This window comes from Manis pentadactyla, chromosome 6, assembly GCF_030020395.1.
Source record: "Manis pentadactyla isolate mManPen7 chromosome 6, mManPen7.hap1, whole genome shotgun sequence".
In the NCBI taxonomy this organism is placed as follows: Eukaryota; Metazoa; Chordata; class Mammalia; order Pholidota; family Manidae; genus Manis; species Manis pentadactyla.
Genome location: NC_080024.1, coordinates 764966 through 785663, shown reverse-complemented (window position 1 = coordinate 785663; position 20698 = coordinate 764966). Strand labels below are relative to the sequence as shown.

Sequence of the window (20698 nt, the reverse complement as noted above, 5' to 3'; positions counted from 1 at the left end):
CACGTTGATTTCATGCGGGTCCGGCTATAACCTTACATGGAACGAGCAGGAAGCTCTCTGGGGCTCTTTTATAAGAGTGCTGACCCCATACCAGAGGCCCCACCTCCAGATACTGACACAGTGGGGACTAGGATTCAACGTGTGAATTTGGGGGACACAAACATTCTGTCCATTGTACCTCCTTACGGGGCCCTGCAGGCAGGGGAGCGTGGGTGTGCATGTGTGTGTCTGCTAGCACACCTTACTGCCTGCAGCTTTGGGGCATCACTTCCCGGTGTAAGTAGATGCTTCCCTGGGTGGGCCCTGGCCTTTTTCTCTGTCCCTGGGGTCAAGGAGATGTGCTCAAGTTGCTCAGTTTGACAAGAGGTTGTCTGCACGGGTGTCAAATCCCCAGCGTCACGGTTCGTGGCCTGCATGCTCCTCGCCCCCTGGCCAGCCCAGCTCTGCTCTCATGAAGTTGTGAATTTAGTGTATGTCATGTAGGTACTGGGCATCTGCTCCTTCACATCACTAGAAGGAGTGTCTCATCCCGGCCCTTGGGGGATCATGATGGCAGCCGGGGGTGGGCGCAAGAGTACAGAGGGCTCTGGGAACGGGCGCGAAGGGGCAGGCCCTGTCCCTGTGCAGCACAGCACTCTTGGGCTCAGTGGGGCGACCTCAGATGAGGGGCCAGGGGAGGGCGACTGCAAAGGCCTGTGAAGGCAGAGGTGGGGGCGCAGGTCTGGAGAACCAGCGGGGCGCGTGCACTTGCCAGAGCTGGCCAGCTGGGCTGTAATAGGCGATGCGGGCAGTGGGGCCTGGGATGCGCAGGATTGCTGGTGACCTCAGGGTCCCTGGAGGTCAGCAGCCAGGGCACAGCCCAGTCAGGGCCCAGGGAGGTGGTGCAGGGACTCAGGACCTTCTGGGCTTCCGTGCAGCTCCCCGCGAGGCTGCCCTCGTGCTGCTCCCTCTCCCCCCCACCCTCCACCCTGCCTCCCCAGCCCATCGTGTCTCAGCTGGTGGCCTCCCCACCTGCCCAGGGAGCTCCCCCACACCTGGAAGTCCCGAGCCCTCCTGGAGAACAAGCTGCCCCCTGGGTCCCTGAGGAGGAAAAGGCCACCCCCTCCCCAGAGCTGCTGGGGCCCCAGCCCAGCAGGGGGCTGACGGGGCCGATCCTGGTCAGAAGCTGGCAGCGTCGTGGCCCCAAGGGGCAGAGGGTTTGCATCACTCCAGAAAATAAGTTATGGGCTGCGGGGACATGGGCTGGCTGCAGAAGGGCAGGCTACTCGGGTCTGCTCCGCTGCGGAGCAGGACTCCCGGCTCTGGGCTGTGCGGGCGGGTGGGGGCGCAGGACTCCACACCCCTCCCAGCCCTTCAGCCTCCACCCGAGGTGGACACAAAGCTCTTGCCTTCAGACCCGGGGTGTGTGCCCGGCGGGGCACCGGAACTTCCTCCTGCTGTGGAGACAGGTCACAGCACTCCGGGCACACCTGGCTGAGCTGCGCGAAGCCACCGAGAGGTGGGCGCCTGGCGGCTCCTCGGGGCGGGACGGGGCAGCCGGGGGTGGCCCGGCACTGCCCTCTGGCTCCTCGTGGTGCTCAGTTCTGGCTCACGAGCCCCACACAGCCCCGTCTGGGCCTTGGGTTGGTCCCGTGGGAGTGGTGGGCAGGTGGGAAGGGAGGGCAAGAAGACACAGCAACGCAGCAGGGGTGCAAGGGGCAGATGAGGGCAGGGCGGCCAGGGAGGGGTCACTGCAGAGGGGCGTCCACACGGACGGGGCTTCTGGGTCCCTGCAGCCCTTGCCAGGCACCTTACACAGGTCCGTCCTATGGCCCTTGATGCACACGTGTGCATCAGTGTCCTGCTCGAGGTGGAAGCCCCTCCCATCTGGCCTGGCCGCCCCACTCGCTTCTCCCGGCTGAAGGAGGGACAGGTGGTGCTGCACGTGGGAGCATCTCCTGAGGGGGGCAGGGAGGGGTCCGCTGCGGGGAGCAGGGCCGATGGGGCCACACCCTGCCTCTTGGGCAGGAGCCCACAGAACGCCCCGAGGCTCAGCTGGGGCTGCCGCCCTTGTCCTCCAGGGGTCTCGCTGACATGCAAGCGGATGCTGCCAGGACAGCCCGGCGCCTGCACATGGCCTGCCTGAGCCTTGACTCCAGCCTGCGGCTGGCGGCCAGCAGTGCCCACAGCGCCCTGGAGCAGCGGCTGCGGGACAAGGTGCAGGACATGCTGCAACTGCAGGGCCGCTGGGACGCGGAGAAGGTGGCCCTCCAGGCCAGGTGGGCACCTGGGGTCAGGCAGGCGAGGGCGGGTGGAGGCCAGAGGGAGGCAGCCCACACCCCTGGGTAGCTGCAGGCTCTGAGCAGGCGGCTCTGCACAGCCCTGCTCCCTGATTGTACCTGGTCCCTTGTTGCGCACACGGTTCTCAATCATTCTCCCAGGGGCTGCATGACGTCCCTGAAGGCAGATGGCCCAGATGCCCTTAGCCTTCCCCAGGAGGCCCCAAGTGAGCGCTGCAGGGGACACCTGCCCACTCTTCCCTCATGGCTGCTGCCAGGCCCCAATGCACATTCTTCCGTGGGTGGGCGCTTGTTTGGAGGTGAACTGATCAAGAAGCTGACGGGAGGGACCCAGGGCCCCTCCTGGTGTGCGTGAGACCAGGCCCAGCTGGGGTCTGTGAGCCCAGAGTGAGCACACAACGCCGGGAGCAGACCCCACGACCCGAGCTCGGATGCAGGGAATGGGGAGACAGCTCCCCAGTAAAGGCTGAACGTGCCAGCCGTGCAGCCAGATTCCGCAGGACCTAGGCGTCTCCTTGCCGGGCTGGCGGGAGCAAGCCAAACTCCCCGACCCAGCCCTGAAGGACCACCATGGGGACCTAGGGATGCTGAATGGCCCAGTGCCGCCTGCAGGGTGGCACCCCAGGGCCTGCACTAAGTTCTCTGGGGCCACAGGAAGGGAGACCCAGGGGTCCTTGAGAAGAAGGTGGCTCCTGGAAAGGAAGGAACAGTAGCTGATCGTCAGCCTTATGATGGTAGAGCTGTTCGGGCAGAGGCCACACCTGTGCTGAAGGCCCACGGGTCAGCGCGGCACCTGCCGTGGCCCAAGGACGGGGCAGAGCCTCAGGAAGCCACTGGCCATGAAGCTGGACCTTGAGTTGGGGTGGGGGTGGGGGTCCTGAATGCTGAACTAGGAGTCTGAGCTTTACTCCAGAGAAAGTGAGAGCCATTGAAGGTTCTAGGAGAGAGGCTCTGATCCAATGAGGCACCAAGGCCCACTCAGACAGAGGTGGTCAGTGGTCAGTGCCAGCGGGCAGGACAGCACCAGAGGAGTCTGGGCACAGCCGGCTCGTCTTCAGGGCCCTCCCCGCTCTGGGCTCTGTCCTCTGCACTTGTGGCCCTGCCCTGACACCCCCCAGTTTTTCTCCAGACTCTCTGAGCAGACACGGCTGGTGGACAAGCTCACAGAGCAAAACTCCAAGAAGGAGAGAACCATCTCTTACCTCGAAATGGAAGTTCAGAACCTGGTGCGTGGGGCTGGGAAGAGCAGCAGCTGTGTGGTGGGGGACAAGCGCCCACCTCGCTGAGGAGTCTGCCCTGGCCACAGGAGGCGCGGCGCAGTGGAGGCCAGCTGGCGGTGGGCGACTTAAAGGATGAAGTCGAATCCCTGTGGCATGTCTTGAACAGCATCACAAAGGTGCAGGCCCATTTCCCTGGTAGAGCAGGGATGAACCCCACAGGCCCAGCTACCCTGAGGCCTGCAAGGTCCCTGCTTGGCCAGAGCCCTGAGCTTCCTCTCTGCACCCGGAAGGTGGCCCAGGCAGACGCAGTGTGCCCAGAGCTGCTGCACAGTGGCAGCCCTGAGGGCAAGGAGGGGCAGGGCCGACTGAGGAGTCCCCCATGCACCGCTTCCCCGTACCCAGGCCTGTCCCCACCACGGGCCAGCTCCCCGGCCACCCTGGACCCTGCACTGCAGGCCGTGCAGGCAGCCATTGAGAGGCGACAGCAGCTGGAGCAGGTGGGTGGCTGCAGTGCCCCCCAGGGCATGTGAGGCAGCTGTTCCTGGTCCCCACAGGGGACAAAGCCATGATAGGTGCCATTACAGGTCCTGCCTGTGGCTCAACCAGGTGGGCCAAGCACCTGGCCTCCACGGGGCCTCCCCAGGAAGGGGACTTGACTCTTAAGTGTACCCTTCTGGAGGAGTCCTTGGTCAGAGGCTTGCCCAGGCCAGAGGGGACTCAATGTGCCCCCACCCCGGACAGGAGCTGCGCCTGCAGCTCGAGGCCTCTCAGGAGGAGGCGGCTGGGCTCCGGGAGCAGCTGTCCGAGAGCCAGCAGGAGCTGCAGGCCTCCAAGAGCCTCCTACAAGAGCGGGTGCAGGAGCACGGGGACCTCCTGGGCAGGCTGGAGGCACAGAGCCGGGAGGCGCAGCGCTGCCAGGCGTCCAGCAAGCTCCTGGGCAGGTGACCGGAGGGTGGGCAGGTGGCATGGGGCCATCCCAGCCTGGGGCCTTCCCCCCATCAGGACTTCCAGCGTGAAGGTGGAGCACCCATCTCCCAGACAGGAGCCTCTCCCAGCAAGGCCGCCTCTGCTTGTCCCCTACCCCCCCCCATGCCGAGTCCCCTTCCCCCACCTGAGCCCACCTGGGCTTCCCAGAGCCCAGGCTGAGCAGGTGCCCTGCCTCCGTGGCCTGTACCCCGAGCTGCCGCCGGCCTAGCACCATTCCCACGCTCCCCTCCTGGCCCTTCCCAGCCTCCTGCCTGGCTCCTAGGACGACTCCTCCATCCCTCAGAAATGGTGCCTGAACACCCCCAGTTCCCTTTCTTCCCCATGCCCTGGTGGTCCACGTGCCCTTTTGGCGCATCCTGTGGATCTGGCAGTTGGTGGTGCACTCAGCCGTGACTGCGCTTCTTACTGCTCTGGTGGGAGTGGGGGTGTGGGGTGAGAACCCCGGGACTTACGGTGCTGGGTGATAGGCTCAGTGGGGCTCCCCAGATCCGTGGGTGGCCTGAGCAGGAGGCTGGCTGAGGGTGACGGGTGCTGGCTGGTGGCTCAGGAGGCCCCCTTGCAGGAACAGGGGGAGGGGCAGTGCCCACCTCCCGCGCTCGCCCTCCCTCACCCTGGGGATCGGGACCGTGGCGGCCCCCCCAGCGGCTCCTCTCTGGAGGCCTGGTGGTCACTCCACTGGGATGGGAGGTCTGAGGAAAATTAGCCCCAGTGCCACCTCGAGAGACCCTGGTAGGGGCAAAGAGGTTGGAGCACAGTGTGGGTCCTGGGACCCACCCCCCCGGGGAGGAGCACGGGAGTTTGGGAGGGCGGGAGGGCCTCCCAGGGAGACAGGACAGAGGCGGGTGGAGCGCAGAGCGGCACCGAGTGCAGGTGAGGCGGGAAGGGGCCCCACCACCGCCAGGATCGGAGGGAGGCGGGAGCCCTGGGGCATGGGCAGCGTGCACCGCCTTCCAGCCCAAGGCCTGGAAGGGCAGGCCTGCCTGCTGCGGGGGCGAGCTGCAGCGCCCTGCGGGCAGGTGGGCCCTCAGCGCCGGGAGGAGGACCCAGGTGCAGGGGTGATTTGCGAGCTGCAGGCCTCGGGACTCGGGAGCAGCTGAGGTTCACACTCTCGGCTGGTGGGTGACATGCAGGGAGGATCCGGGAGCGGGCCGGACACCCAGCACCGCTTTGCACAAGGGCGCTAGATCTCAGGGGCCGGAGAGCCCCGTGGAGCTGAGGAGGGCGCCGAGCCGGGAGCGGCCCCTGCCTTCCAGCCGAGTTCTGGCTGAGTGTGGCCTGCAGGCGGCACAGGGCTGAGCTTGGGACACACCAGGGGCCAAGACGCCCCAGTGCTTTAGGGGCTCCCACAGGGCCGCCGGAGGGGGACGAGCTGGCTGGGGGCCTTCCACCTCTGAGGCCAGCCTGGTGGCCGCATCTTCCTCCTTCCTGCCCACGCTTTCCTGAGCTCCTGTCCTGAGAGGCCTCCACAACCCAGCACCCACCCTGCCTTGCCCACCCTCTGTGCCCAGAGAGGGTCCCCTGGCTCTCCGCCCCCATGCCCTGCTCCCAGGGAGAAGAGGGCTCTGGAGGCAGCGGTGGAGGAGCTGAGAGGGAAGGTGGCTGCCCGCGACACGGAGAAGCAGCGGCTGGAGGCAACCTGTGCCGAGCTGCGGAGGAGCCTCCAGCTGTGCGCGGAGCAGAAGGAGGAGCTGGCGTGGCGGGGCAGGACGCAGCTGCAGACCAGGTGGGCCGGCGGGGGGCTGGCAGCGCCCGTCCTGCCCCCCTGGCCTTGGAGCCTCCATCTGCTGTGGGTCCGCCTCCTTCCCAGTCTCATCTGGGGACTGGGGCACCCAACAAGGAGTAAGAGGCCACCTGGGCCCCCCACACCCAGACAGCCACTCCAGCCTCCCGCCAGAGCCCTCTGGGCAAGCCCACCCCAGGCCCAGCGGGCGGGGCCCTCAGCCTGTGAGCACCCACTCCTGGGCCAGGCATGCCAGCCCAGAAACACGCACCCGGTGCCTGCTGTGCCCTCAGGACCTGCCATCGGCCGGCACTCCTGGGCTTGGAGGGGGTCGCAGGCGGTCGCCTGCCCGCTAGGCCCTGTGAGGCGGCCCTGTCTTGCCCTGAGGTGATGTCATCCTCCGCCCTCAGTCGGGGGCACCTGGAACAGCTGGAGGAGCAGGTCTCGGGGCTCAGGAAGGAGCTGGCGTCGGCCAGGGAGGCCCTGAGCGCAGCCCAGCTGCAGAGGGACGTCCTGGAGGGCCAGCATGAGGGTCTGCGCAGCGCCCTGTCCCGGGTACACCACCACCCGCCCCCACCTGCCTGGGCTTCCTCGGGCACCGGCCAGTGGGCACCCGCCTGTCCTCTGTAGCTGCTGGCCATGCCTACCCCACGGGCCACCCCACTGTGGGACCCTGTCCCACCCGGAGCTCCACTTACATGCCTCTGAGACACGGCTCACTCCCTGCCTGGCACCAACAGCTCGCCCTGTGGGAAGGCTCTGCCCGTGAATCTGAGAGCCTTTCCCTGGGGTCCTGGGGTGATGGCTGCCCACCTTCGCTGCCCCAGGTGGAGTCCAGCAATGCCGACCTGGAACTGCTCACCGCCCGACTGAAGGCAGAGGGGGTGAAGCAAAGGGACTCCCTGGCCAAGATGGCCACTCTGACGGAGGGGCTGGCCCAGGACAAGGGCACCCTGAACCTCCTGGTCCTGCAGGTGTGATGACCCTGAGCCGTGCCCGCCCCTGTGGCTGTGAGGGTGTCCCAGCCCTGGCCTCCAAGCCCAGGCTCTTTAAGCCACCCCCCCCATCTTGTCCATCCCTGGTTTGGGGTCCAAGAGGCCCACAGAGGGACAGGGAGTCTGCTGGCCCTGGCCTGGCTGAGGGTGGGAAGGCCATGCCCCATGGGGCGGCCCAGAACAGAGATAGCCAGTCCATGGGTGCCCAGGATAAGGACGGAGACCCCTCCCCACCCCCTGGGGGCAGCTGGAGCAGGAGCGGGACCAGCTGCGGGAGCAGCAGAAGGCGCTGGAGCAGGAGCGAGCAGGTGCCCGGGAGCAGCTGGCAAAGGCCGAGCAGCAGCTGCAGCGGGTGCGGGCCGAGCGGAAGGGCCTGCAGCAGGCCTGCGGGCGCCTGGAGGAGCAGCTGGAGCAGGTGAGGTCTGCGGGGCTCCTGGCCCCCACCTGGGGAGCTACCCCTGCTTCTGGGTGTGGATGGGCCACAGGCCCCATTAGGACGCCCGCACCTGTGCTTGCTAACGGCAGTTGCCTGACATGGCTGGTGGGGTGGGGCAGGGATGGGGAAGGAACGTGCAGAGAACGTTTCCATCAGTCGTGCTCCCCGTGTGCTGGGGCTGGGCTCTGCCCCTCAGGGAGCCCAGAACCTGGGCCGTGGTCGTGCGCCCTCAGGGCTACAGGGCCTCACTGCCTCTGCTTCGTCCTGTCGCTCTCCTTCCCGAGCCGCACGTGCATCCAAGCGCCGGCTCCCGAATCTCCCAGGGACGCAGATCCTCCGTTGTGCTGCTCAGACCCAATTTAGCTCTCCTGCAGTCCTGGCCTGGGCCACATGGAGACCCTGCCCTGCGGCCGTGGGCCTCTGGTAGCATCTGGACTCCGTGGCCCCATCACCTTTGGGACTCAGCACAGCCTCCTCCAGTCTCTCAGACTCTGTCCTGTCCCTCTTCTGGTTATATGTTTCCTCTCTTTTTAAACTGAAGTATGACTGTGAGTCGTGGTGCAGTTCCGCGAGCTCTGACAATCGCGTGCACCTGTAGAGCCGCCACTGAGGTGGAGAGTAGAAAGCCTCCACCAGCTCAGGGGCCGCCGCGTGCCCCGCTGGCCTCCACCCCTGGCAGCCCCTGCTGTCATGTGCAGCGCTTTGGATTGGCTTTGCCTGTTCCAGAACTTGTTGTAAATGGTGTCATAGAGTAATACTTTTTGTTGATGCCTGCTTTTTCTGATAATGATAGAGCCCCATCAAATTTCTTATGCTAAGTGCTCTCACAATATACTTTACATACATTTACTTTGAATTTGTCTGTGTATGTATATTTACAGTGTGTTTCTTGTAAAAAGTATATTGTTGGGTCTTGCTTTTATATTTACTCTGACCATCTCTACCTTTCTATTTACGCATTTACACCATTTACATTTAATATAACCATTGATATGCTGGGTTTAAGTCCACCATGTCAGCATCTGTTTTCTACTTGTATCATTAAAAAAAAATTTTTTTTTACATTCTTCCTTTCTGGCTTTCTTTTCAGTTAGTTGCATATTTGTTTAGTATTGTTTTATTTTCTTCACTGATTTTTTTCAGATATTCTTCTTTTCATTATTATTTTACTGATTACTCTAAAATCATGATATGCATAGTTAATATTCAAATAATATTATACTACTTCACAAATAATTTAAGAACCTTACAACCATATATTTATCTCTGCTGTCCTTTGTGCTCTTGTTGTTATATATTTTATTTCTATATGCATTGCTATAAAGCCTACATTTTTGTTTTAAATGGTCATTTTAACCACACACACACGCATGTACATGCACATTTCAGTTATCTGACAAAATTATCTTCTCAGATATGTTCTTGAACATATTAATTATAATGTTTTTCAAGTCTTTTTTTCTGATAACTCCAATATCTGAACCACCTAATGGGTCTCTTTCTATTGTCTTTGATCCTCTTGGTTTTCAGTTGTTTGGTTTTATCTCCTGGTATACTTAACAATTTTTATAGAATTACAGATGTTATGTTTTTGTAGAGATAATTTGAAGCTCTGAATAATATCAACTTCCAGAGGGAATTTGCTTTTGATCTTGAGAAATCAGAGTAGGTGCAGGTCACCTTTATCCAGTCTTGAATTTAGCCCATTTGTAACTGGGTTTCAGTCTTTTGTGAGGAACAATATATTTCTGGTTTACCCCAAGGTATAGCATAACTCTCCTGTGTTCCTAACTGGACATTTTGGGTGTTTAATTTTTTTTCTCAATTCTACAAGACTGTCCAAAGTTCTATCTGAATTCCAGATCCTCAGCTGCTGCTTTTCATTCAGATTTATAGGCCCTTGGCCCTATACTTTCTGTGAGTTATTTTTTAAAATAGTACCATTAAACACACACACACACACACACACACACACACACACACAATCTCAGACTCCCCCTCCTTTCTGATCTCTTAAACTCGCCTGCCCCAGCTCCCTTCATAGCTCTGGACTGCGTGCGGTGACTCCCCAGTCTCACAGGCCTGCCGATGCCCTAGGTTAAGTCCCCAGCCTGTCAGCTAAGGCTCTGTCCTTGGCCCCCGAGGCTCTGGGCACTGTGCTGCCTAGGAGCTGGCAGGTACCTCAAGGGCAAGTCTGTGGTAGAATGTCGGGCTCGCTTTAATCCGTGTCTCTCAGTAGCTGAACCCCCTTGGGTCATGGCTCCCTTGGCATCTCTGAGACCTTCATGCAGATATGTTGGAGGAACATTATACAGATTTTCTAGCTGATCTAGGTGAAAGGGTTGGTCTTCAACAGTCTACTTCAGCATTGTCAAAAGCAGAAAGTTCTGGTCTTTGTGTTTGAAGAATATTTTTACCAGGTATAAAATACCAGGATAGGCCATTATTTTCTTCCGGCATTTTGATGAGTTTATGCCACTGTCCTCTGACTTTCATTGTTGTGTTTGGAAATCAAGTGTCAGTCTTGTTCATTTAAAGGTAATGTGTGGTTTTTCCCCTCTGATTTTTAAAGATATTTTTCTTTAGCTTTGGTATTCAGAAAGTTAACTAAGTTGTATCTATGTGACATTTTCTTTGTATTTATCCTTTTGGAGGATTATGGCTTTTAAAATCTGTGGCTTGATGTATTTTATTAGATTTGGGAAGTTCAATATCTGCTCAAATATGCTCTCTCCTCTCCCTCTGAAACTCTAATTGTATGTGTGTTAGACCTTGTTACTTTTTCTTATATGTCTATTATGCTCTTTTCTGCATTTTCCATCTTTTTTTCTCTTCATGATTCAGTCTGAACACATTCTTCTCTCTGTCTTCCAGATTATTAATCTTCTGTCTAATCTACCATTGAACCCATATATTTATTAATGTTGGGTATTGTATTTAAATTATTTTGTTTATATTTAGTTTCTAGTTCTATTGTGAAATTCTGTATCTTGCCATCCATCTTCCTGAACATTTAATAACAGCCATTTTAAAGTCTGTTTCTGATAAGTACTTGGATAACCAAGGGAGCAGGGAGGTATTTGTGTTTATGTTCTTACATGTGGTTTTTGCTATATGATCGTATCTCCCAATATTCCTGATAATATTGATTAAATGCCAAATATCATATATAAAAATTATAGAAGTGATTTGAGGGTCTTGATGACGCTGTTCTTCCAGAGAGGATTTACTCTTGATTCGGGCAGGCGGTGAAGCTCAATGACCACTGTGACCCATGCCTGGGATGATCCGAACCTGGGCTTCGGTTTTATGTGGGGTGCCCCATTTCTGGCTCACCACCCCTTCCAGGCTGAAACCCTTCTGTGATGATAACTAGAAACCTGGGTGTGTATCAGGGCTTCTCTGCTATGGTGGCTCTGAACTCGACTTGCACCCCTAAGGCCCTAGTGCTGCCGGAAGTTCTCCTTGGCTTCTCCGTTCCTCAGCCGAGATGTTTAAGTGCTCGGAGGAGAGAAGAGGCACTGCGCTGGGGCGCTCCCGCCCCCTCCCCTCCAGGCCTTGACTCCCCCGTCCCAGCCGCCTCCGCAGCTCTCCAAGGCCTCGTGTGGATTTCCGTGACATGTTTGTCTAGATTTTTGTGACATTGTTGATGGAAGTATTAGTCTACAATGATCTGGTCCTCTGTCACCTTCTGCTGTCATTTCTGTGCGGTGTTTCTTGCCCCCTGCAGACTTGTGGCCCAGCCAAGGTCCCCGTTTGGAGCGGCGGCCGGCTCCTGCCCGGAGGACTTGGCACAGGCACCCTGTCATGGTCGCAAGAGCAGGGGTCCCTCCACTGCGGCCCAGTGTTCCTGTACCTACTCTCCTCCTACCCCTTCCTTCCATGGCATCCTGTGGGAAATGACTTCTTTTCCCTTAGGAGACCCGCTCTCTCTCTCTCTCTCTCTCTCTCTCTGCTGAGCTCTTCCCTTCCCCGCCCTCCAGGTCACATGCAAGAAACAGGACCTGCAGGAGCAGCTGGCCCAGAGCCTGCAGGACCAGGAGGCCCAGATGGACACGCTCCAGGGTGCCCTGCGCGAGAAAGAAGCTTTGTCTGAGGAGCGGGCCCGGCTGCTGGCCACGCAGGAGGCTCTGGAGAGACGGGGTCAGCTCGCCGCTGAGGAGGCAGCTGACCTCAGGTGCCGGGGGGCCCGCCAACAGGGTGTGTCTGGATGGCTTTACCCTCGGAGAGCCCGCAGTGTGGCAGGGAGCAGACACTCCCTCGGCAACTGGAGGGCCAGGCAGATATATCTACATGGGAGACAGGCTGCAATTAAGGGGCAAACAGGGCTCATGGGCAGGGGGAACATCTAGAAGAGGCGAATCCAGTGAAAGCCCTGGGTGGCCTTCCTGAGAGAGGAGGCCCAGCTGGGACCAGCGGCGGCCAGCCAGGGAACGCCTTGTTCATGGGTCTGAGAAGCTTAGGGCACAAATGGCTTCAGGCAAGGCTGCATCCAGGTGTTCCCGCAGTGCCCTCAGGACCTTGCCTCTCTCCCCTCAGTGCTGCTCGAGTCTGAGGAGATGTCACCCTTGGGCGAGCTCAGGGTGAGGGGGCCGGATGACCAGCATCTCCTCCAGGCTTCCCGCTCCAGCAGACACAGGGCCAGGAAGAGCTCCTGCCGTTGACCAGCGTGACCCGCCTTGATTCTTGGAATCAGTCCTGGGAGTGGCAGGGCTCAGAGTGGCAGTCTGGGGTCACATGCCCATGACTGGAGCTGGGGCAGTGTCAGCCCCAGGGAACCATGAGGCTAAGGAGGGGGCAGGGTGAGCTCCAAAGGCCACTGCGGTTCATTTCCCGAAGATGTGGGTGGGCACTGGTACGCGAGAGCAGAGGCGTCCTGTACTGCTGCCGGGTGAGCTGAGCGGGTCCCGCGGCCTCTCTGGAAATCAGAAGGCTGGTGGCTTTCAACACCTTGTGGGCTCTTCTCAGGAACAGCTAAGTATCTTTGTAGAAAATATTTATTTCCTCCTGGAATTCCAGAATCTGGGGGTCATGAGAACCCTCTGAGTCCCAGGTCCTGGGACACCTTCACGGGCAAACGTCTCCTGCAAATGATAGCTCGCACAGAAATCAGGAAGGAAAAGCTGGTGAGGGCTGCTCAGGGTTGGCAGGAGCAGAGGTCCCAGGGTCCTGCCCACTGCCCTTCCCAGGCCCCATGGGCACTCGGAAAAGCAGGGGACGAGGGACCCATACTCTTGCCAGGATTCGCTGCCTGGATCATGGGCCCTGGTCAGAGGCTTTACGAGCCACAATCGTCCCCGAGACTCAGTCCTGCCTGTGCCCAGGGCCTCTGCGTGTGGGAGCCCTGCAGCCCCCAGACAGAGCCGCCCTCCTGCTAAACAGCACTTCACGATGACCAGCCAGAGCCTCCAGGGATGCTTGGGACTTAGGGGGAGCATCTAGAAGGGGTGAAACACACCGGATGCACATGGTGTGTTTATCTGGCTGGTTCGCTGGGGCCGGAGGGTCTGGCCGCTGCTGTTTCAATGAGCTCCCAGGTACTGTTGGCGAGCATGAGGTCTGAGAAGTCCTGCTCCAGTTGTTCGCTTCTGCTCCCGCTCCCATAGTTGACCTGTTGACGGGGCACCCCAGACTTCAGGGTCCTCCGGCCCCCCCCAGGCCCTGCCAAGGCTGGGGCGCCAGAGAGATGATCAGTTCAGGGACAGGTGCATGGGAGACGCTGCCAGCGAGATGGTCTGGGGTCCCTGCCGCACCCCACCTGCACCCGTGCTGTTGGTGCTGGGCCTGCACGCCAGCATGCTGGGATGCTCTTCAGCTTCTGTGGGAGAAGGGACTGGACCCCCTTAGTTTCTCAGGCCTCCTGGTGAAGTTCCCTGTGGCCAAGCAGCAGAGGCTGCTTCTCCCAGAGGGACAGGCAGGCATCTGGGCAGAGAATGGGGACTCTCCACGTGCAGAGCTGGGGAGCACCTGGGCCGGGGAGCACGCAGCTGGTGCAGGGAGTGGGCACTTACAGGGTAGGGACCCGAAGGGGAACTGGGTGTCAGAGAAGTGAAGCTTCTGGGCTTCACAGACATCAGGGGCCCTGGGAGGTGTTGGCATAAGGTGGCAGCAGGCAGCAGGGAGACCATGTGAGACTGGGGTCCGGTTAGGGCGAGTGAGGTCCCCACGGCCCTCCCTATGTCACTGGCTCATGTGATATGTCTGCTATTTGTGTGTTCCTGCGGGCGTCACTGTTTGAGCATCTGTGGTGTGTCGTTTTCACGGTGCATCGCCCAGCACAGGGAGAGCGCAGTGACCACTAGAACATGGTTATTGGCCCGTTGACGGGTGAGGGATTGGCTGTCTTCTGACAACCACTTCGGCCACTTTGTTACCCTCTGCAGAGATGGGCTCTGCTGTGTATTGTCCCAGGTGTTTTCTGAGCATCTGCGCCTGTGCACACAGAGACCCAGTGCAGGCTGTTTCTGTGCGTACGGTCACGCTGCAGGGGCAGCTCTGTCCGGGCGGACTGCTTTCGGGGCGGCTCTTCCCACCACAGGAGAGGAGAGTTGCCTCATCCTCATTAACAACAGACAAGATGCACCATATCGCTAAAACATTTTGCCACTTACAGCATTGAAATGGAGTCCGATTAATACCCTCTTTGAAGCTACAGTGGATATTCTTGTACACAGGTTGTGGGTTCATGTATTTTCCTAAAGAACTGACACCTGGAAGTGGAATCACTGGCTCAAAGACAGCACAGCCAGAGTTTTGAAATTCCTCAGTTCCCCCCCACCCCACAAACCAAAGACAACGGTCCTCACACCCTTGCCAACACTGGATATTATTATTTTGAGCTTATGCTAATCTGATGATGCTCAGCAACACTTCATGGTTGTGATTTGACTCTCCTTGAGTACCAGTAAGGCTGAGCGACTTTCCTGTTTATTCAATATTTGTGTTTTCTTTGTGAACAACAGTCGTTCTTATTTTTTCTGTGGGATCCATTGACTCGCTGTCACTGATCAGTAGGAGCTCTTTGGTATGATGGATATTCACCCTTTGCACATTTAGTGCAGACTTTTTCTCCAAGTCCGTCCCTTAAATTGGTTTGTGGAGTCTTCTCTGTACAAAAGATCCCTCTCCCTCTCTTTAACTGTGTTTAGTTCTGTTGGTCACTTTATTTTTGCCTTCTGGATCTTGTTTCTTGCATAAGAAGACTAAAAAATACTTTTCTGTGTTTTATTCTGTTTTTATGGTTCTAAGTTTAGTTGTTTGCTTTGATTCGTCCAATTTGTCTTTGGAGATTGAAACCAACGAGACGCCATGTGCTTACCTTCTGAGTCACTAGCTTGGCCCTGGTGGCCGCTGTTCTGTCACCCAGCAGAGGCTCTGGGCCGTCCCTCATCGGCAGGGCCGCCTGGCTGACGGCCCTTCTGCGGGACGACTCTCTGCAGGGCTGCGAGGGACGCTCTGCAGAGCAGCCTCTTTGAGGCCCGGCAGCGGGTGAAGCAGCTGCAGGCACAGCAGGAGCAGCTGGAGGGAGAGGCCCAGAGTGCCCGGCTCGCTTGGCAGGCCCTACAAGGTGCTCCCCGGGCAGGCTCCCCACAGGGGCCCCAGAAGACCCCTTCAAAGGGGCTCCGTCCCCAGATGTGCTGCCCTCACTCCGTGGTCTCTGAAGGGGCACAGACACGGGCCTGGAGCTCATGTGGCCCAGTGGGCGGTGCCACTGCTATCTGTGAGGGGTGGGCACTGCCCGGCCTGCTTCCAGCGCTGGCCCAGGCGGCGTCCTCTCAGGGCCACCGCTCTGGAGGGAACTGGCAAGGCCCATGGGGGACGCCATGGCAGGGTGGCCCTGCTGCCCGTCCCTGACGCCCCTGTCGCTTCACAGTGGAGATGGAGCATCTGAGAGGTGCCTGGGAGGCCCAGGAGGCCAAGCTGCAGTGGGACGTGGGGCAGCTGCAGCGGCGAGCGGTTCAGCAGGAGCGGGACGTGCAGCTGGCCCTGGAGAGCCAGGCACTGGCCCACCGTGAGGACCTGGCACGGCTCCAGAGGGAGAAGGTCTGCTTCCCTGGGGCCACCCAGGCTGTCGGGTCACTTCCTAGGAGCCCACATGTCCCAAAGAACTGCAAACGCCTGGGCGAGGGGCCATGGATGCCAGCCGGGAGGCGGAGGTATTCCAGCCGCCCTGAGGCTGAGCCGGAGGCGGCCTCTCGGAGCTCGAGGAGGCAGCCCGGGGCCCTGCAGCCTGGCGCACATGTGCGGGGCTGGGGGGGAGGATCCCGCAGAGAAGAAGCCGGACCTGGGGGTTGGCGGACCTGGCTGCAGCCAGAGGGCTCGTAGCTGGAGAGCATGTTACCCCCCTGGGCCATCCCGCTGGGCAGGGGCTCTGGCAGGCCGTCACGTGTCCTTCCACGTCTTGCATGCCGCGGTGATTGGTGCCCTGTGGAGGCTAAGGACAGGCTCCCAAACTGCTAGGTAAAAGTGGGGTGGCACATGCTCAGGCCCAGCGAGCCCTCTGCAGCCCTTCTCCCGTGCCACCTGTGCCACCACGTGTAGAACGAGGGTGTGCGTCCAGCTGGAGCGGACATCGCCCAGGGACCTGTCCTGCCCTGCTGTCCTGTGAGCCAGGGCGCCCAGACCACAAGCACCGGCTGTTCTCATGTGTCCTGACCTGTGACGTCTTCTTTACCCGTCCCTATGCCCCGGCCCAGGAGACGCTGAATCTGTCTCTGACGAAGGAGAAGGAGACCGCAGCACGTCAGCTGGACAGGGAGAAGGAGCTGGCGGTGAGGAGCACTGCCAGGAGGGAGGCCTTGAGGGCGGAGGTTCAGAGCCGGAGGCAAGAGCGTGGTGAGCGTCTCCTCCCGCTGGAACATGAGACGCGGCAGGTGACGGACCATGAGGCGCCCGGGGTCCTCGCCCCGCCCCGCCTGGAGGGGCGGCCTTTCTGGGCCGCTGCAGTTGTACCTTTGGTCTTCACAGCAGCCCTGGCAGACAGACACCCCCCACTCATCCACCAGTCCAGCCACCCACCTACCCCTCCCGCCCGCCCTCCATGCACTTGACCGCCACTCCGTCCAGTCGTGCATCATCCATCTGTTCACCTGAACAGTCATCCTTCTATCTGCACACCCAGCTGCCCACCCACACGCACAGCCCTCTGTCTACATACCCCCCTGTCCTCTCACACGCCTCAACACACATCTTCCTATAAACTTGCTTAAACATGCATCCAACTACCCATCCGCACAGCTATCTAACCACCCACTTGACCATCTATCACTTGACCAAACACTCTTCCCTCTACCCACACACTCAGCCGTCCATCCATACCAGACACCCACCCAGGCGTGTGACTGTCCAGCCCTCCACCTGCCCAGCCAGTCATCCGCGAATGTCTCCCAGCACACACAGCCATCAGCCTCCGCACGGCCGTCCCCCTCCCACGGGTGTGGGGATTCGGACCTGGGCACGTCAAACCCGTTCTGAGCCTAGGCGCTTCCGTGCCGGCCTGAAGCACTCCCTGTGGAGTGAATGGGACAGACAAGGAAACACATTCATTTACGTTGTCACGCAGTGTGATAGGACTCTCGATATTGGTACAAATGACAAGTCGCAAAGGGGGAATTGCAGTAGTAGGAACAGCCAAAGTCATTGTCAGGGCTGCGCGTCTGGATTCTCACTACCCCCTGAGGTACACGGCCCCCATCAGCCCCTCTGTACTGGTGACAGGGCGAATGTTTGCACGTGGAACACCTTGCCCGGGACGGCACTGCGCACCTGCTGGGCAGGGGGCCACGCTCTCGGCAGCTCCAGGACTCTGCTTCCCGAGAGGGAACAAAGGCACTGCCACCGCGGTGGCGTTCGGAGGCCTTAGGGAGGAGCAGGAGGTTGTGGACAGAGGCGAAGGGCATCTGCAGGGCGCCTGGGGTCCCAAGGAGCCCTGTGCAGAGCACTTCAGGTTCAACCGTTCGCCAGCGTGACTCACAGACCTCGACAAGCACTGTGCTTGTGATCACGGTTCTATTATAAAGACACACACTAGGGCTGGCTGGATGAAGAGACCCCGGGTCGGAGTTCCTCCCCGTGCTGTGGGGGCATGTTACCCCCTGCCCGTCCGCGTGTGCTCGCCCCCGGGCTTTCCCCCGCTGGGCTTGAGTGCGGGAATCTCTGGCCACGTGGGACCGAGGCTCTGCCCCTCCGGAGGCTGGGGGTCGGGCCAGTCCAGGAGCTCTGACCACGTGCTCGGGCTCTCGCATGGCCAGCTCCCAGCCCTGGAACTGGACGGGGCGCCAGGAGTTCCTTCACTGACATCGACTCAGGTGTGGTTCCAGTGGCCCAGGAACAACAAAGACACTCCCCACCTGGGAAATCCCAAGGATCCAGAGGCTGCCCTTGGGACCTAGGACAAAAACCAAATTCTTTATTCTGTATCATCCTCGCAGAGATTGCTGTGCCTAGAAGAGCAAAGAGGAATAGATATTGTTACCCCTACCTTTACACAAGAGGGGTGAGAAGACCATGCAATGTTCTAGGCCTTTCTTTCCTCAGGACCAGCGTACCCTGAAAGTAGGTCCACACCTGTGTGTTCAGGGCTTGAACGCTCTTCATCTCAGCTGCAAAATGTCTGGTTGGGGACACGGGTCAGCATCTGTGCTGTTGGCCTCCCGACGCTGGATATGTGGGTTGTTTCCAGTTTGTTGCCATTGCAAACAGTACTCAATGGCCCTGACCGTGGCCCTGGCCGCAGGTCCTCTCACCTGGCGCACAGGTCTCTAGGCCTGCCTTCCCCAGTGGGCCTGGGCCCCGAGGGAGCACGCGCTTGTGACTCTGACAGGCATTGCGAACGCCTTCTGCCTTCCACGGCCAGTGCGATGGAGCAGCATTTGCTCCACGTGCCCCCCCTCGGGGCTGATGCGCAAAGTGCAGCTTCTCTGGACGCACCTGTGCCCTCACCCGAGGTGGCGTGAGTGTTTGCAGAGGTTAAGGACCGTTAGTGGTCCCTGCCCTGTGCTCTCGGGAAACATTGTCTGGCAGGTTCGGGGGGCTCAGCGGAGGTGGTGTGTGAAGCCAACTTGGAAAGAACACATCTTGGACAGGTGCAGGACGGGGAGGGGAAGGCACAAGGCTGGACTCGGGGTGCCTCCCAGGTGCTGCCCCTCCCAGAGCAGAGCCAGGAACCCAGGGCACCAGCAGGGGCTTTACAGCCGGCGTTTCACTGCGGCATCTCCCTTGAGAGACCCCTGTCCCCTCTCAGCACCCCCACCCTGTCTCACCAGGCCCTGTCTCTGAGAGAAGCAGAGAGGAGCCTGCTGAGGGGCAAGCTCTCTGAGGCCCTGAGGGAGGTGGATCGCGTGAGGCAGGAGGCCCAGAGTCAGCGTGAGCAAGCCCAGGTGAGCCCCCCAGGGCCCGCCGCGTGCTTCCTGGCCAACGCTGCCGACCCCCAGCTGCACCCTTCCTCCTGGTCCGAGGGACACGTCCCCCTTCTGCAGTTTCCCCTGGCCATCCCCGGGCTCCTGCTTGGGGGTGGGGGCGCACTGTCTCCATGGGAAGAAAAGGCCGCGTGAACTGCTGAGGGAGCCAGTCCCTGCCCCTGGCAGCAGGCCACAGGCACCACGGTTCCACCAGGCCCAGTTCTCCCTTGCCCATGGACCAGGCAGTGGCCGGAGAGGCCCTGGCTGCACGTGGGGCAGCAGCAGGGGCCAGCACCGGGCCTGGGCCCCCCGAGCCTTGCATGTCGGTGCCCTCGAGCACTCTGTACGCGTAGCTGCAGGAAACGTGCACGAGGTCCCTCCAGGGGAGCAGCCCCAGGCGGGCCAGCATCGCGGCCTCACCAAAAGGACCCCGTGCAGAATCTGAGGCAGGGCTGGGAGGGAGGCACCTACTGAGGGGCTGCCAACAGGCGGCTGCCCACCCTGGGCCAGTGGACAGAGGCCCGCTCTGCATGGGGCTGCTGAGGGCAGCCAGCAGGGGCCACCCAGGGCCCCGACTCCTCAGGAGCCCACGTCCAGGGGGCAGGTCAGGCAGCAGCACCTCGGACCCTGAGGAGGTGGGGCAGAGACTCTGGGACCTATGCTCCCTCACTGCCCGCGGGCTCGGTGCCCCTGCTGTCACCGGCAGGGTGGCCTCAGCCCATTCGGGAGGTGCTGCCAAGCCCCGCGTGAGCGATGCAGAGAAAAGGGTCAGCTCACAGGAGGAGAGGGGCGATGCAGCGGGGCCTGGTGGGGAGCTGGGGAGCAGCTGCATGCAGCTGGGGTCTAGACTGCTGCCCTGGGGGTGGTCCGAGCAGACAGGTGCCTCAGGCACACGATGGCCCCCAGGACACAGCCCCCACCCTGCAGCGGGTGGGTATGGTCAGGTTAGGTGGGACCCTGCCCTCCACTCCCCTCTGCCCCGTGCGCGGCTCTTCTGGCTGGCACCCCACCTCCTCTGCCTCCGGCCTCTGGCTGCCTGGTGCTGCTCCTTCCCTTTCAGCCCAGGACACCCCCCTCGCCCTGGTCCTGGGTGTGTCCCCAACCCAAGGGCCCTGGCACCAAGGGCACTCTCGGTGAGTCGGTGCACAGAACGCAGACCATGGCTCCAGGCCCAGACCTTCCCGTGAGCAGTGGCCGCTCACCAGGGCAGCGGGAAGTCTCCTGGCTGGGGTGGGGGGACATCAGGGCCTGGGGCAGCCTCGCAGTTGACTGACCAGCCAGGCAGCGGGAGGCGGGAGATGGGCAGAGAGGCCCACAGGGCACCAGGCAGTGGAAAAGGGAGTTGCAGTTAGGAGCTGGCTGCCAGGCGTTTCTCCATGGCACCCCCACCACCCCGCCCCACGGGGTGACCTGGACCCGGCTCACTGAGCAGAACAGGAAGTTGCTCCTGGATCCCAGGGAGTCTTGCCCAAGAGCCTCTCTCCCTGGAGGTGTGCCTCGCCCCTGAGACCTGATGGACCCTCCAGGGTCACAGGCTGGAGGAGGCCCCCCTTCCTTTGACCCCTTCCGAGCTGCTCCATGGGCCCCGCGTGCCGCAAGGGAACAAGAAAGCTCCTGAGGCCTGGGAGCCGAGGCCCAGCTCACAGAGGGGCCTCCTGGGGA

At 60.3% G+C, this 20698-nt stretch overlaps 1 protein-coding gene across 12 annotated transcripts in view; it reads left to right on the top strand.

Annotated features, from left to right (window-relative positions):
- The window catches only part of CROCC2 (ciliary rootlet coiled-coil, rootletin family member 2), a 94642-nt gene that overhangs the window by 47301 nt on the left and 26643 nt on the right, over positions 1–20698 (top strand). For 11 of the 12 annotated variants that reach the window (XR_008998106.1, XR_008998107.1, XR_005027907.2 and 8 more), the window contains 15 exons: positions 1395–1498; positions 2061–2258; positions 3409–3505; positions 3586–3675; positions 3790–3996; positions 4241–4440; positions 6036–6209; positions 6617–6761; positions 7034–7180; positions 7449–7616; positions 11621–11814; positions 15077–15204; positions 15511–15680; positions 16334–16510; positions 18902–19015. Coding sequence is in view for 8 of the 12 variants with exons in the window: in XM_036901274.2 (XP_036757169.2) it covers positions 1395–1498; positions 2061–2258; positions 3409–3505; positions 3586–3675; positions 3790–3996; positions 4241–4440; positions 6036–6209; positions 6617–6761; positions 7034–7180; positions 7449–7616; positions 11621–11814; positions 15077–15204; positions 15511–15680; positions 16334–16510; positions 18902–19015 (2313 nt within the window). In the remaining 4 variants the exon portion in view is untranslated. The remainder of the gene's footprint in view (positions 1–1394; positions 1499–2060; positions 2259–3408; positions 3506–3585; positions 3676–3789; positions 3997–4240; positions 4441–6035; positions 6210–6616; positions 6762–7033; positions 7181–7448; positions 7617–11620; positions 11815–15076; positions 15205–15510; positions 15681–16333; positions 16511–18901; positions 19016–20698) is intronic. The other variant, XM_036901275.2, reaches the window with a different exon arrangement.